The sequence below is a fragment of the Hoplias malabaricus genome, chromosome 9 (genome assembly GCF_029633855.1).
Source record: "Hoplias malabaricus isolate fHopMal1 chromosome 9, fHopMal1.hap1, whole genome shotgun sequence".
Classification (NCBI taxonomy): Eukaryota; Metazoa; Chordata; class Actinopteri; order Characiformes; family Erythrinidae; genus Hoplias; species Hoplias malabaricus.
The window spans coordinates 26,507,555-26,522,349 of record NC_089808.1 but is presented as its reverse complement, the minus strand read 5'-3'; the positions used below and the strand labels follow the sequence as shown (position 1 = coordinate 26,522,349).

Genomic DNA, 14,795 nt, shown 5'->3' with positions numbered 1-14,795 from the left:
CTTTCCCTAACTTTGTATATTTCGCTTTCATGGTGATGACGTGTTAACCGCACTGATTGAAGAATTTTTGCAGTAGAGTGGTTATGATTACCCTACTCCTCTGTCATGAGAATTGTTCATTGTACAAAAAAAAACATTTCCACATCAGTATGATATGTAATACAGGTTTGCATGGCCCCACAGTCATAATCAGTTTTCAGAGGGTGGCACTAAATTAGTGAAGAAATCGTGTCATGACAGGTGCAGTGAAAATGTAGAACCTTTTTAACACGTTTCAGACAACTTTAAAACTAGAGGCTAATTTTTTACAACGTATTAACACTCTGTTAATGTTATGAACCTCTGACCATTTTTTTTAAACCTTTACCTTCATTAATTTGCAACATTTTTAAACAAATAAGAGGTGTTTAGATATACAGTAGCTAGGGCTGCTTGTCAGTGTTTGTATTGCACTGAAGAACCCCCAAATATCTTCATTAATAAACAATATTTAAACAAATAAATAATATCAATAATCATAAATAACAACAAAGTGCAACTCCCAGCAATAATACTATTGATTCTTTAGCTCTACAGCATTTGCAGTAAGTGTTTGTTTGGTCCACATCCGAACTTTTAAATCCAAATACCTTCTGACAACAGACATGGGTCCTTTTTTCGGCAAAAGATCTTCTGGGTCATCACCTTCTACTTCAGTGTCTGGTACAACTTGTGGTTCAGAGCTCCCCCTGTACATTTTCACCACGCTCAATAACTCCACTAATACTTGCGTTCCATGCGTGTTTAGCGGCACAGCAATGAAAATGTCCCCTGTGAAATAATTTACCACCGCGCTGCTTTCCAGACATAGTTAGGCTCTTTAAACCAGTGTGGCCAGTATATGAAAAATTCATATCATAATAAAAAATAATAAACGGTTTCCGGTGTGAACTGGTATAATGCCCAACTAAAAGACTATTTAAACTACTTTAAATATTATTTTACTGCTTAGTATGTTATATATTTGCCCTCAAGTTATCTACCTAGTTTACCAGTGTTCTGATGAAAGGTCACCAGCTTACCCTCAGTTTTTATGCTACTTTTGTAACAGCAGTGTAGCACAAATAGCAAAACAACAAATATGAGACCTATTTGAGCTTAATATAGTGAATATTCATTCATGAAAACATCCCTTTATAAGCTGTGATACCAGTTTTTCTTACTGGATGTCCTTGGTTTTATTCCTTTCTCCTGCAAATTATGTTTTTTTTTCTGTTCTCTGTTCCTCTTGACTCTCTCAATTTATTGCCCACTCAAATAGTCCTTTTTTTTTGTCTTGCCTTCAAGTGTTTACCCCGTCCCCTCCTGTAGCCCACACATGTATCCTGTTTATCATGAGGACACACACGCTACAGACCCCACTCACACACTGTACACCATGCACATATGCCTGAAAGATGTTGTATTTTATGTGCCAGGCTCTGTGCATGGTGTGGTTTGAGCTGTGCCAATGGAAAAAAGAAGCACAAATTCTGATTTTCACAGTTTAAGGGAACTTAAGAACAGGAACCGGTTTGAGACTTTGGCTGGTGGTAATAGGTACTCACAAACAGGGCTTCTCATTACCTTGCATTGCCTTCATTCCCAGAAGCTAAAATTTTGTTCTTAATGCAATTTATGAGCTGCATTACAGCTAATATCTCAGGTTAGATCTAAAAAACAGGACGTGGGCTGGGTACATCAAGACATAGGAAGAGGAGAGTAATAATGTAAAAAAAAAATTGCAAGGAGATTTGAGTGTAGGCCACATCTGTGTGTGCGCTCACATGTATAAACACATACAAACATTCTGAGTTGAACACGCGCCTACACAAACTTGCTTATTTATCTTTCTGCTGAAACAAAGTATACACCTGGCAACTCTTTCCTGGGCCCTATGATGCAGCTCCTTTGGGAAGACTTTTGATTTATTTTTTTTTCTTCTCAGCCTGGTGTCATAGCTCCTTCAGGGAACCCTCTGAAATAGGGTTGGAAGCCTTTGAAACAGACAATGAAGACACTCTGAATGTATTTCTGTGCCCTCTGTTAGTTCTCTGAACTTATTTGTGGGCTCCTCTGCAACATTTTAAGGGTTTTGTGTGTCAGATCATTCAGGAGGCCTTTTAAAGCAGGCTGTATTGCTCTGCTACTTTAGACCCCTTTAGTCTCTCTTTAGACCTTGTGGCCCAGCTTCTTCATGAAGCACTCTGAGTCTGTTATTAGGCCTTGTGGTCCAGCTCCTTCGGGAGACCCTCTGAGTGTCTCTTTAGGCTTTGTGGCCCAGCTCCTTCAGGAGGTCCTATGAGCCTCTCTTTAGGCATATGAATCAGACAACCAAGACACTCTAAATGTATTTCAGTGCTGTCTGTTAGTTCTCTGAACTTATTTGTGAGCTCCTCTGAAACATTTTATGGGTTTTGTATTGCAGATCATTCAGGAAGCCTTTAAAGCAGGCTGAGTGCCTGTATGGCCCAGCTCCTTCGTGAGGCCCTATAAGCCTCTCTTTAGGCCTTCTGGCCCAGCTCCTTCAGGAGGCCCTATGTGGCCCAGCTCCTTCAGGAGGCCCTATGTGGCCCAGCTCCTTCAGGGGGCCCTATGTGGCCCAGCTCCTTCAGGGGGCCCTATGTGGCCCAGCTCCTTCAGGGGGCCCTATGTGGCCCAGCTCCTTCAGGGGGCCCTATGTGGCCCAGCTCCTTCAGGGGGCCCTATGTGGCCCAGCTCCTTCAGGGGGCCCTATGTGCCTCTCTTCAGGCCTTGTGGCCCAGCTCCTTCAGGATGCACTCTGATTCTCTCTTCAGGCCTTGTGGACCAGCTCTTTCAGGAGGTTTTTGGGCCCTGTGTCACAGCTGCTTCAAGAGGTCCCCTGAATCAGATTTTAACTGTGTGTGTTAGTTCCTTCAGAAGAATTGATGAAGCAGTTTTGTGTGCCCCATGGAGTCGTACCTTCAGGAGGCTCTCTTAAGCAGATTGTAGGCCCTATTCCACAGCTGCATCAGGCAGCTCTCTGAAGCATACTTTGAGTCCTATTGTGCAGCTCTTTAGGAGACCCTTCTGAAGCTGGTTTGCACTGTGCCAGGAGACTCTGAAGTGGTTTTGTACCCAGCAGTGCAGTTCCTTCAGAAGGTCATGTGGTGCCTCTTCATCCTTGTTACCACTCTTGCTTTAGTGGATTCTCACCACACACAGAAACAAGCTGCTACTCACTGACACTGAGGTGAGAGCGAGTGAATGATTGAAGGGCAGCTCACAATACGGAGCCAGTTTTAATGTCAGCCTCAACTTCCCACTATTCACATGTGGGTGTGTTTGACCTTTGCACCCTCCTTACAGCCCTTCCTCTCTCTCTCTCTCTCTCTCTCTGTCTTAGTGTAGATCAGCAGGGAAAGTGTGTGCTGTTTGTGTATGGGTGTGTGTTTGCTTAACGCTGCTAGAACATGCAAGTCTTGGCAGGAAGACAACACTGCAGTAAATCAGTGCAATCATTTAATGGCTGCTCAAAGGTCTCCTGTCTTTCTTTTTTTTACCTTTGCTTGTCTTTCTCCTATCTCACTCTCTCTTTTAACATACATTTTAATTGTTTATTTTAGTGCCATGTTATAATACGCTTAATGTATCAAAAAGTACAAATCTGTTAAGTATTGCCCTTAATGTGTTAACACAGCCATGTGTAGCAGGGAGACTATAGCTAACAGGCATCTGTTTACAGATAACGTCCTGTCCTTTAACAAAATTAGCCAATCAACTATGCAATACGACATGAGCGGAGGGTTGATGATTTTGTGGTGCTTGTGGGAAAGCCCCTCTCAATGTGGAAACGTACACTAGCGCAGCGATGAGGACGAGCTAAAAAAATCACATTTGTTGTTCCTTGTTGAGCCAAATGCTACAAAATATTCATACATAACACTAATTATCAGATTGTATCAGTGATTTCAAATACATTTTTTTAAAATGAAATTTGACTCAGTTTTCTGTATTTTGATCTCTATCCTTTCAAAGAAATAGGAGCTTACTCTTTTATGACTTCTGCCCAGAGGTGTTGCCTGGATGAGCGCTGAGTGGACAAACTATGAGGACTCTGAGTATAGCTGTAGGATATTGGCTTCAACAACTTTATTAAAAAGGCAATAAATGTCCAAATAGTGGACATATTACCATTAGGTTCAGTACAGTGGAGTATCATTTTAAAGCCACTAAACATCCCCTTCTCACCATTTAGTTTTTCATTCTCTTGCTGTCTCTTTCTCTATATTCTATTCTATGTATTATATTATTTTTATTAGCCAGGAATAAATTGAATAAAGCAAGTTTTCAAGCAAAGACCAAACGATAAACATAATAGACTGTTGAGAGCCTATAAATTGTTTATCTAAAAAAAACAGTAAAAAATAGCTGATAAAATTGTCTGTGGGGGAAAAACAAATAAATAAAAGATAAAACACTACATATTAAACAATTGTTTGTTCACAGCCTTTGTTTACTACTCTGAAGCCCTGTTTAGATAGGAGTAGTTGTTTAAGTACGTGGTGTTGTACATGGTGAACCTCTGGGGTACCCTCACACTGAAAATCACAACAGGACCTAAAGCATTGACATTTCTAGCATCTATAGGTACGGTGTGCAAAATAGCAGCCAATGTATTAGTTAAGATCATGTGTCTAACTCATTGAGATACTACCATTAAGTGGTTTGTCATAGCAGTTATGAGTTATAACTGTGTGAAGGATTACGAGTAAGTGATTTTTTATATATATATTTTTTGGCTTCTTTTTTTCCATTACCTGTTATGAAGGATTAGAAAATAATGTCATTGAGGGCTGGATATTATTGGCCAGAGGCAAGGGTATAGATTTGCTGTTGACAGTGCCTATATTTTCTTTGCTCCGTGATAAAACAAGACTGCAAGAGAACTGATAGTTGGCAGTTTGTTGTGCAGTTTATTTCCAAACCATGTAATTCATAGCTCCAGACGATTTTAGCCTGCTGTATGCTGTGTGCCATTGCCATTATTATGATGGATTAATTTCGTTAACAAACTTGACTATGTGTTTACACGTTGGTGGTTGCAGACTTGGTTGACGCCGTCGTCTTTGCTTGGAGGTGGAGTATTTTCCACATTTCTGAAAGAAAAATAATAAGAAATGTGAGCTTCTGAGCAGTTACAAAGATTAGCTATTCATGCCAACAGTCACTACAACTAATAATTACTTGTATTTCAAATACAGTACTTACATATGACCTATGTATAGCAGTACATAGCATAACAAGCTACATAGGATGACACTATTACATTCACACAGGCCATTTACACATGACATTACCACACTAGGCTAAACATATACAGCCATAAGCCACACTTATGGTACTGGAGCCTCGCATGCTAATGTTAGCACTCTCAGCATGCACTCAGATTAGCAACAGGCTACACTTGAATGTCCCGTTTACACAACAGCAGGGTTTTTTTACATTAATTTATGCTTTCATATACAAAGGAATACTTATTTAATTTATTCTTTATTTTAATTTATCCGGAATTCGCGGAGTGTACACAGTGAGCGCGAAGCGTGGGTTTGTTTCATTTGAAAAGAAATATTTCACTTACCCTTCACAAAAATCCTCCTTCGGATCAATCCGCATCTCAAAATAAATCTTTCTTCGTCACTGTCCTCCCCGCTTTCGTCAGATGAGCTGAAATCCTCTTCATTTTCCAGAACAAAGCTCTCCTCCGCAGTGGCTCCAGCTCCCGTGAGTGCGACATGACGAAGCTCCACGTAAACAATTCCGCGACATGTGGCTCTGTATTTGGGCGTTTTCATGCAAATTATCAGCCAATGATCCTCCACTAGCAGCTGCCGAATTACCATAGTGTTAACATATGAATGGCAGAACGCGTCTATGGGCGGAACAAAAAAGCTTGTGCCTCAAAAATGTGCCGGTTGTTGTTTACGCTTCTCTCACAAGAATATAAATATATATATCGTTTCATCCTATATATAGTTGGAAAGTAGACCCTTCAAGGTTTCCGAGGTATGTTGTATTTTTTTTTTAGGATAAAATCTCGCAGAGTTATATACGTGTTTATGTGGAATTTCAATTTTATCCCGCCGGCGGCATAGCCGACCTCAAAGGGTTAAGTGACACATTTCTCTGAAAAATAGCTTATGTCCAACCTTCTGCTTTTTTAGCTGCCATTCTCAGTCGCTTTTGAAACTCATGTGTTACCCAAGTTGCACCTGAGTCTTGCACAGTCTTGCATATGACAAGGAAGTTTTCCTTCCAGTTTTGATGCTGCTAACAATCAAACATAGCTATAGAGTGTCACGTGACAGCAGAGAAAGGCACAGTCAATCATACTGGCCATATGTGTTATGGGGATGTAGGATTCAAGTAGAGAATCCTTTCTGCACCTCTAGGTTAATGAGACTTTGACAGATATAAAAATTAGTATTTAAGTCTCTTCTTGTATAATATATATAACAGACACAGACACAACACACACACACACACACAAATATACCTTATATCAGTCTCTAGTGCTGCTTTTTCACTGCATGTGTTTGACTCTGTTCAGAACCGTGTTACCGTCTGTGGTGTCAGTAACGTTAGGTGCTGTTTACTTGTTGGCTCTGAGCATCATTTCTCACAGCAGAGTCTTCCTTGTTGAACGTCCAGCTTTCCCTGGACTTTTTTTGTCTGCCACTGATCCAGGGAGCCAATGTAAGTCAGACAAAACAAATGTGGCTGCTGCTGTAACTTGGGAAATTTTACAAACCGCAAGTTTGTGCTGGAGCTCTGCATTTCATGGTGATTGACATGTGTCTCTGGCCAATCAGCATTCTGCAGGGTTTACATGTCACATTTAGTACCTGGTCTGATGGTTTAGTAATAGCCACAAGGAGGGGTTAAAATGGTTCCAGGGACCAGGGACTACGTGGAAACAGGCTATAAAAGCCTGGAAACAGGCTATAAAAGGATTGCTGTATTGTGTGTATGTTTGGTTGTGATTGTGAAATACAGAGAATGCTCTGGAGTTTGAAATGTGGGGTCAGCACAGATTTTGAATATTTTCCATGATAAGTGGTCCATGTTATCATGTTAATAAATGAACACAGTATGTTCTATTAACATGTAGTATTGCATACTTGCACGCTAACAGCATGTTTCTGGAGTAAAGAGGTGGGCACAGAATAAAACATAGTTTTTGTTACGAATCTAATAAAATATTTGAACAAGATTTACTTACTTACAAACCACACATCTGTACAGCAAATGTAAGCATGGACTTTGCAACAGAATAATGTTAACAGTCACTAGATAAGCTTTCCAAACCAAATATATATAAAATTTGTCTTTATCATCAAAAGAAAAGCAAATATCAGCAGAATAAAAGGGAAATAAGTTTGTCTTTGCATTTAAACAGTTAATTAATCCACAACCCCACCCGACACACCTTGATTATTTTGAATTAACGGGGAGGATAAGGACATGCCTTATTATTTACTTTAGGAGGTTAGATTTTAATTCTGCATTTACTAACCCCATGTCGAAGAAGCTGCACTTAATCCTGACTAATTTTAAGTGTAATTTTCACCACTTGGAGAGTGATTCAAATACTGGGCTACTTGGGTGATTGGATCGCATTCAGACAAGTTTTGGTACGCGTTTGGCCAAATGACATCTATAGCTTGAATGGTAAACTGTCGTGTCACTGTTTCCTCTCCCATTGTAACAGCTCACACTACTGTGATCAAGGATTTGCAGGACATTTCTCTCTGAAAACAAATGCAGTGAAAGAGTGACATGTGCACAGCACTTCTTTCTGTGGAAATGATATAATAAATGTAGTCACAATTGGTCACATGGTGTAAATGTCTATGCTAGTAGGCGGGCCTGCGTTCACACAACCAGGGGACTGTCAAAAACCCGCACCCTTTCAAAGCTCAAGCGCAGAGCATCCCCTCGAGTGCAGAGAGACAGAGAGAAAAGGGAAATGTTAAAATTGAGAAGGTAAAAACCATTATAGAGAGAATTCCTCACTAGTTTCACATTTGTGATCACGAGAGCAATATTACACACACAAAATGTTAAACATTTATAAACAGGCTCAAAATTTCCACCTGGTGTCACTGAAATGCAGTACTGTACGTGTGTGTGTGTGTGTGTGTGTGTGTGTGTGTGTGTGTGTGTGTGTGTGTGTGTGTGTGTGTGTGTGTGTGTGTGTGTGTGTGTGTGTGAGGGATATCCTTAAGGTTTATTTGCTGAAGATGAGTGTGAGTAGGAGGTAGTGAGGGGCTGGTAGCTCATTACTCTGCTGTGTACATTATAGAGTCTCTAATGAGAGAGAGCGTACTGTAGGCTAAAGGTTAACGCAGAGCCCCCCACTAGCACTCTCACACTGGGGGATAATAAGTGTATGAGCTTAGCTGTGAGAAGATGAAAAGCTGAAGCAATTTGTCAACGCAACTGTCTACTTCTCTCACTCTTCTGCCCTTCGGTTGTGCTTTCTTTACACCATCAATTTTCCTATTACTTTTTTTCCTTTGCTTCTTTTCTCTCTGTCTCTTCCCTTATTTCTTCTCCCTCTTCTTCTCATTCCCTTTTGCTTGTTCTTTCTCACTCTTTTTTTTTTAACTCATCTTGTCTAATTTAGCTGTTTTTCATTTCCTCCCTCTCCCTCTCCCTCTCTCTTCTTTTCATAGTATAATTAATCCACCTGAAGGCGTCCGATGCCAATGCTCCTTGTATTCAGTGGCTTTGTGTAGTGCACACTGCTCAGAATGGGGGTCATTCACCAACCACAATACAGCAGTAATATGATTGTGTTTACGCAGATATAAACAAATCAGCTGCATCCATTTGTTTGTGTTTTATATGTGTGAAGATGAAATAAAGAGAATAATATGAATGCATATCTTGGCAATCAGTGCCTGTTTTCTTTCCACTAACCCGTAAATGTAATCATTGCTTAGCTGTTGATTTCCCCATTTGTCAACACCCCTGGATTTATTTACCCAGTAAATAAACAAAATCAAGCGACGTGCCGTCTGCCCGGCAGCAGCTGTTCAAGGTGCCCACACACAGCCAGGACATAGATTTGTGTTTATTTCTAATCTCAGTAGATTATGTTGAATGAGGGTTTTACCACAGTGGTGTGTTTGTGACCATTTGTGAAAAAGAATGAGTCAAGAGTTTATTGAACACCAGGTGTGGAAAACGGTGGAATTTAGATGAGACGCATCAGGCCTGTGTTACACCTGTTTTCTTATATTAAATTTATGTTTCTATGCATGCTAATAAGGCTTTACTTATCATTCATTCATTGTCTGTAACCGCTGTACAGGGTCACAGTGGGTCCGGAGCCTACGTGGTCAGGTCAGGTGGGCGCAAGGCAGGAACACACCCTGGAGGGGCCGCCAGTCGTGCACAGCGCAACACACACACGCACACCTATGGACACTTTGAGTTGCCAATCCACCTACCAACATGTGTTGGAACACACCAAACTCCTCACAGACAGTCAGCCGGAGCTGGACTTGTGGTCCCTGGAGGTGTGTGATTGCAACACTACCTGCTGTGCCACAGTGCCACCCTTACTTGGCAGCTTTACATGCGGGCTTTACTTAGTTTTCATATAATGCTAGATAGATTGTTTATCTTTTTGATAAACTCATTTGCACTATCAATGTGGGCAGTGTATTGATTAGCTTTCCAGTACTCAACAGAGCAACGTGTGACTTTTTAAATTGAATATTATTCTAAATTGTTTGTCTGTCCAACCATTCTGTAACTGCCTTGTTCTGGTCAGGGTCTTGTGGATATGGAGCCTACCCAGTATCGTTGGGCTCAAGGCAGGAACACACCCTGGACAGGGCTCCAGTCCATCACAGAGCATCACACACATACACTCACACCTGTGGACATTTTTGAATAGCCAATCTACCTAGCAGCATGCATTTGGCATTATGCTTCGGCTTTTGCCCAGCCTCACTGAGCTGGGCTATGAATGCCGAGGCCTTTTTGGAGCATTCAGCATTCAGGAGCCTTCCCCTGCTTTTAGTTTTGAAGTAGTCTTAGAAGGTTTTTATGAACTTAAAATCTGCCTGAACATGTGCTTCCTTGTAACACGTACAGATTTGTATTTGTGAGAATACAAGTAACCTTTGCTGAAGTTCAGTTTGCTGAAAAATCTGCTGTGGTGTTAGCCTGTTAGCGCCAGCTGTGCTTTAAACAGTGTACACCATCTTATTTCACTAATGTTTGAACGTTTCTGCACCAGTTGCTGAAATTTACCCTCTCTCAAACAGGTTTTTACCATCAACACGTGTCAGTGTGCACTGTTGGGTTGTGTTTAGCTAAATTCACTGGACTCACAGATATATCCTGCTATCGTGCTCACAGATTTAAGGCTCACCGCAGGCCTACAGACCTCCTCCTCCCCACGGTAATACCATATACGGCGATAATATTTTGAGACGGTGAGATGGTATAAAAAATGTGGATACCGCCCATCTCTAGTCACCTTTAAATATTTACTTATATATAATTTTTTTTCATCATATTATCATCCAGTTTTGGCTCCCTTGGTCCAAACAATACAAGACAATGATATGTTGTCATGCTTCAGTCCTGGTTTGCTTAGCATTTGCTCTGACAAATTTACAATTTGAGTAAAATAACATTGTTTGGCTTGTTTAGAAAAACGTGGTTAGTATTGAATTGATACGAACTGCACCAGATTTATTTTAGAAGCAGACTGAGACCCACCTGCTCAGGTATAAGTCTGATTGTATGTTGCACATGTAATTAAGTGTATGTAAATAAGCACTCATTATTACTCAATCACACCAGGGTTCCTTTTAATTGAAACAAAGCCAACAAAACAAAGCTTCTCCTGTCACATAATGCTAACAATCTGGGAGAGTGAAGAGTAGCACATGCTTCCTACAATACTTGTAATACCAGCCACTGCTCCTTTCCCTTTTGTCCTCAATGTGATATCATTGGACAGCTCAGGGGAGAATGCTAGCGGCCTAGATCTGTTAGGTTTGCTAACTGATGTCTGTTTTGTCTAGGGAAAAATAGGAGGGAAAATGTACTAATGAATTAACTTAGCATAAAAACTAGTGTTTTTGTTTCTTTTTTTTTTTTTTTTTTTTTTTTCAAACCCGTTTTGATTCAGTAATGTGGAAAGCCTAACTTAGCAATTCACTTATGCCTGAGCCTTTGTACAGCGGCCACCTGACATTTTCCACAAGAGTTAGTAATAGTGTCTTTTAATAGGAGGACATTTACTGGTAACGGATTTTAAAGTAAGCAGTAAAAGAATACAAGTAAGAAGCAAGAAGATGGTGTCCTCTTGTGCCCTGATGTTGGGATATTCTTGCTCTTTAAAAGGCCAGAGCTTTCACCTTAAATGGACAAACAGATTTCATGGAAAACAGCACTTCAAATCTTGAGTCTCAACTACCCACTCTCAATCATGCTATTATCTCTCTTTCAGTCTTATCTGAAATGAAAGGATCCTCATGTGAAAACGTTCAGAGAAATGCAGGTTATACCAAACGTTAGCCTCTCTCAGTAACACTTGTATCACTGATTGTTTGAGGACTGGACAAAGGTTTACAAAAAATGTGAAAAAGTTTTCTCTGTTTGCAACTGCTCTCTCTCTCTCTCTCTCTCTCTCTCTCTCTCTCTCTCTATGTATCTTTCTTTTTCTCTAGTCAGCAATGGAATGGAGCTTCTTTGTGGCATTGGCTCCATAGCCTCACCTTTCAGCAATCACAATCATTTATAAATCCCCCATTCCCTGAGGTCCTTGTCTTTTCTCTTGTATAAGAGAGCCATCCACAGATCCCAGGCATATCTCTTTCCTCTCGCCTGTTCTCATCAGTTCATCTCAACTCACCACACCTCCCCCCTGGGAAAACAGTGTTTCCGGTGTAAAGTCAAGACTGTACCGTCAGAGGACTGAAAAATCCAAAGTACAAGCCCTTAGTGCTGGCAGACATGTGGGCTCTATGGCAGAAGGTCCATGGGAAGTCCATTTGTCAACTTCTGATTGAGTGGGTAGGACCGCAGGGCCTTTTCCTGAGCAGTGTTGCTTGGTGATCTAGCAGCTAGTGGAGAGTCATATGGCTGGCACATGGCTTGTCACAACAACAAAACAGGAACTTCCCTCAGTGTCCTTCCCACAACTATAGAAAATAAAGCCAGTATGCAGATCTACATTTTAATATGTGTTACAGATACTTTTTTGACATTTAAAAGCCTTATTCTGGTGGCTTCTTGACTGTTTGGCCATGCTTGTTGCTGTGACTACTAAAGTGCAGCTATGACAGGTTTACCGTTTCCTGTGGGACACATTTCACTTGTGTTTACCATCAGAGTCTCCCTGATGTTAAAATGGTCTTTTTAATATTGCTCCTAATCTTGATAATCAAGATTTTTATCTCATGTCATTTATGCAAGACATAAATCTTGTTTTTCTTATTTGTTTTTTTCTAAACTAAAATATAAAAGTTATGGTCTGTTTCTAAACTGCTTCTAGGTTTTAAAAGTCTGTGAGTTGGTAAAATATCCTGTAACATACTTATTCAGTTTGGAAGTCATTGTCAGAGCCATAAAATTGCACTATAGTGTTTTTTATATAAAATACACCTCACAGGCCACCTTTGGATTTTATTTATTTATTGACTACATGCCACAGTTGTAGTCAGATGTTTTCTTCTCTGGAAAGCAATATTGCTGGCTAGTATTGCTGTTGTCAGTTTTGTTCCAGTGCTTTTGCACTTCCTGACAGTGCCTTATTTCAACTAATACTGATATATCCTGTCAATTTTGTTCAGCACATGATATATTTTTACCTCCTTTACATCCTGACCCTGTACCCTGTGTAGTGAAGACTTTTCCCCACCATCAGATTTTCCTCTGTTATTTTGAATACGTATTTAATTCTGTAGCTGTGTGCTAACGCCGGTCCATCTCTGTCTTTGTGTTTTTGTGCATGTTTAGGAGCCCAACAGTCAGCCCACTCTAGTCAACCTGAAAGTGGACCCCCATGGATTCTTCCTCTACTGGTCAGTTGGATCTACCCTGGTGAGTTTTTTTTTTAACATTTTCAGCACCTTTGGTATTGTACAACTTCTTCTTTCGGCTGCTTTCTCTGGTCAGGGATGGCCACAGCGGATCAACCGCGATCTGCACCATCTATTTGGCACAGTTTTGGGTACTGCACACCTTACAGAGCCTTATATTATTCAGCCATTACAGTGAAGACTTTTTGTAACTAAAAATCTGAAAGACTTCTTTAATAGTACCTACTCATGGGTACAAATTTTTTTAAGACTGTGGTAAATCATGAAGAATAGAGGCACTTATGATTGAAGCCTTAAAATGCTCAGGTCACACAATGATTTGTAGATTTATGAGCTGAAATATGTTTTAAATAAATTAAATCACCCAAAATCTTTAAATGTACTGCTGTAGACTGAGGGTGTTTTCACACATGAAAATCTGGACCAAGATTTGTTTTTGTTACATTGTATAGCTTACATTGCAGTTTAGCAAGAACCAAAGGACTGTAACTATGTCCTTTCATCATCGTGTATGTGAACGGCTTCTCCCCCATACTGTTTACTACTACTACTACTTATTTGTGGCTCAGATCAAACTTATGTAAGACACAAACTCATACATTGCTAGCATACGCAACGATTAACCTACATATTTACCAGCTCCTTATTCCCTTTTTCTGTTCCACTTTATATGGTTGAAGTTGGTGATTAATGCTGTGTTCCAAACCAAGCCCCATTGCACTTCACCCTTTGTACTACTGAGTGCCCCTCTGATAATAATGCAGTATTCTTTTATTTTTTTAATGTTTAACACAGTAACGACATTAAATGCAAGACATTTGATGTGAGAAACAGGAGAGGTGTTGTATGTTATTATTTCCTAGTGTGCAACGTACAACTCTGAACGATAAAACACGCATAATTTAACATTTTTATATCTAATGATGCTCACTGTTTTTACTAATGACACTATGTTTTCACTCATGTTGGGACAATATGTATATGGCAGTGAATGTGCAGTTAAATGACTGATTTTTACATGTTTTCCACTCTTATTTGGAGTGAAGGCGGTGAGTAAATTCCCTGCTCAAGCCCACCTCTGTAATTTATACTCAGCTTCCTGTAATTGGTCAGAAGCATCCAAAAAGTGTTTTCACATTGCACACGAACAGAACCATTTTTCAGTTTGTTTTGATCAAGGAGCATTTTTTTGGTTGGTCCAGATTTGGATCCATTGTCATAGGCATCTTTCAGAGATGCTCTTTCTGTTCAGACAAAGCTAAAAAGCTAGAAGTTCCAGACAAGCAAGGCATGTGTGAAAGCACACTGAATAGGCAAAAGTATGTAAATGTGTGGCTTTGTGGGACAAAAATAGTGATGTGAACATGGCTTTACTTAGCAGCAATGTTTCCATATATTGACTGAAGATTAAAATGTATGTATTCTCTCCTTCTTTAACTACACCACAGATGTGTAGCAGATCTTTAGTCAGTGGTCTGGTCTCACAGGCCAGAGTCTTTTTGTCCAGTTTAGTCTGCCTTCTCGTTTCTCTTCTTGTTTCAGTCTTGTTTTGCTATTCTTCAGTCACCCTCTTTTTATCCGTTTCACTCTCCAGACGATTAGCCCACATCATGTGAGTGCTCATGAATCGAATCAAATTTCAGCCAGTGAAATTAAATCAAGCTCCCTCCCATCCTCCCCCTC

General features: G+C 40.2%; 1 protein-coding gene across 1 annotated transcript in view; it reads left to right on the top strand.

Moving 5' to 3' along the window:
• Window positions 1-14,795, top strand: part of plcb3 (phospholipase C, beta 3 (phosphatidylinositol-specific)) — a 63,742-nt gene that overhangs the window by 11,077 nt on the left and 37,870 nt on the right. Inside the window, exon 2 of the mRNA XM_066680495.1 lies at window positions 13,030-13,113. Within this exon, the coding sequence (XP_066536592.1) occupies window positions 13,030-13,113 (84 nt within the window). The remainder of the gene's footprint in view (window positions 1-13,029; window positions 13,114-14,795) is intronic.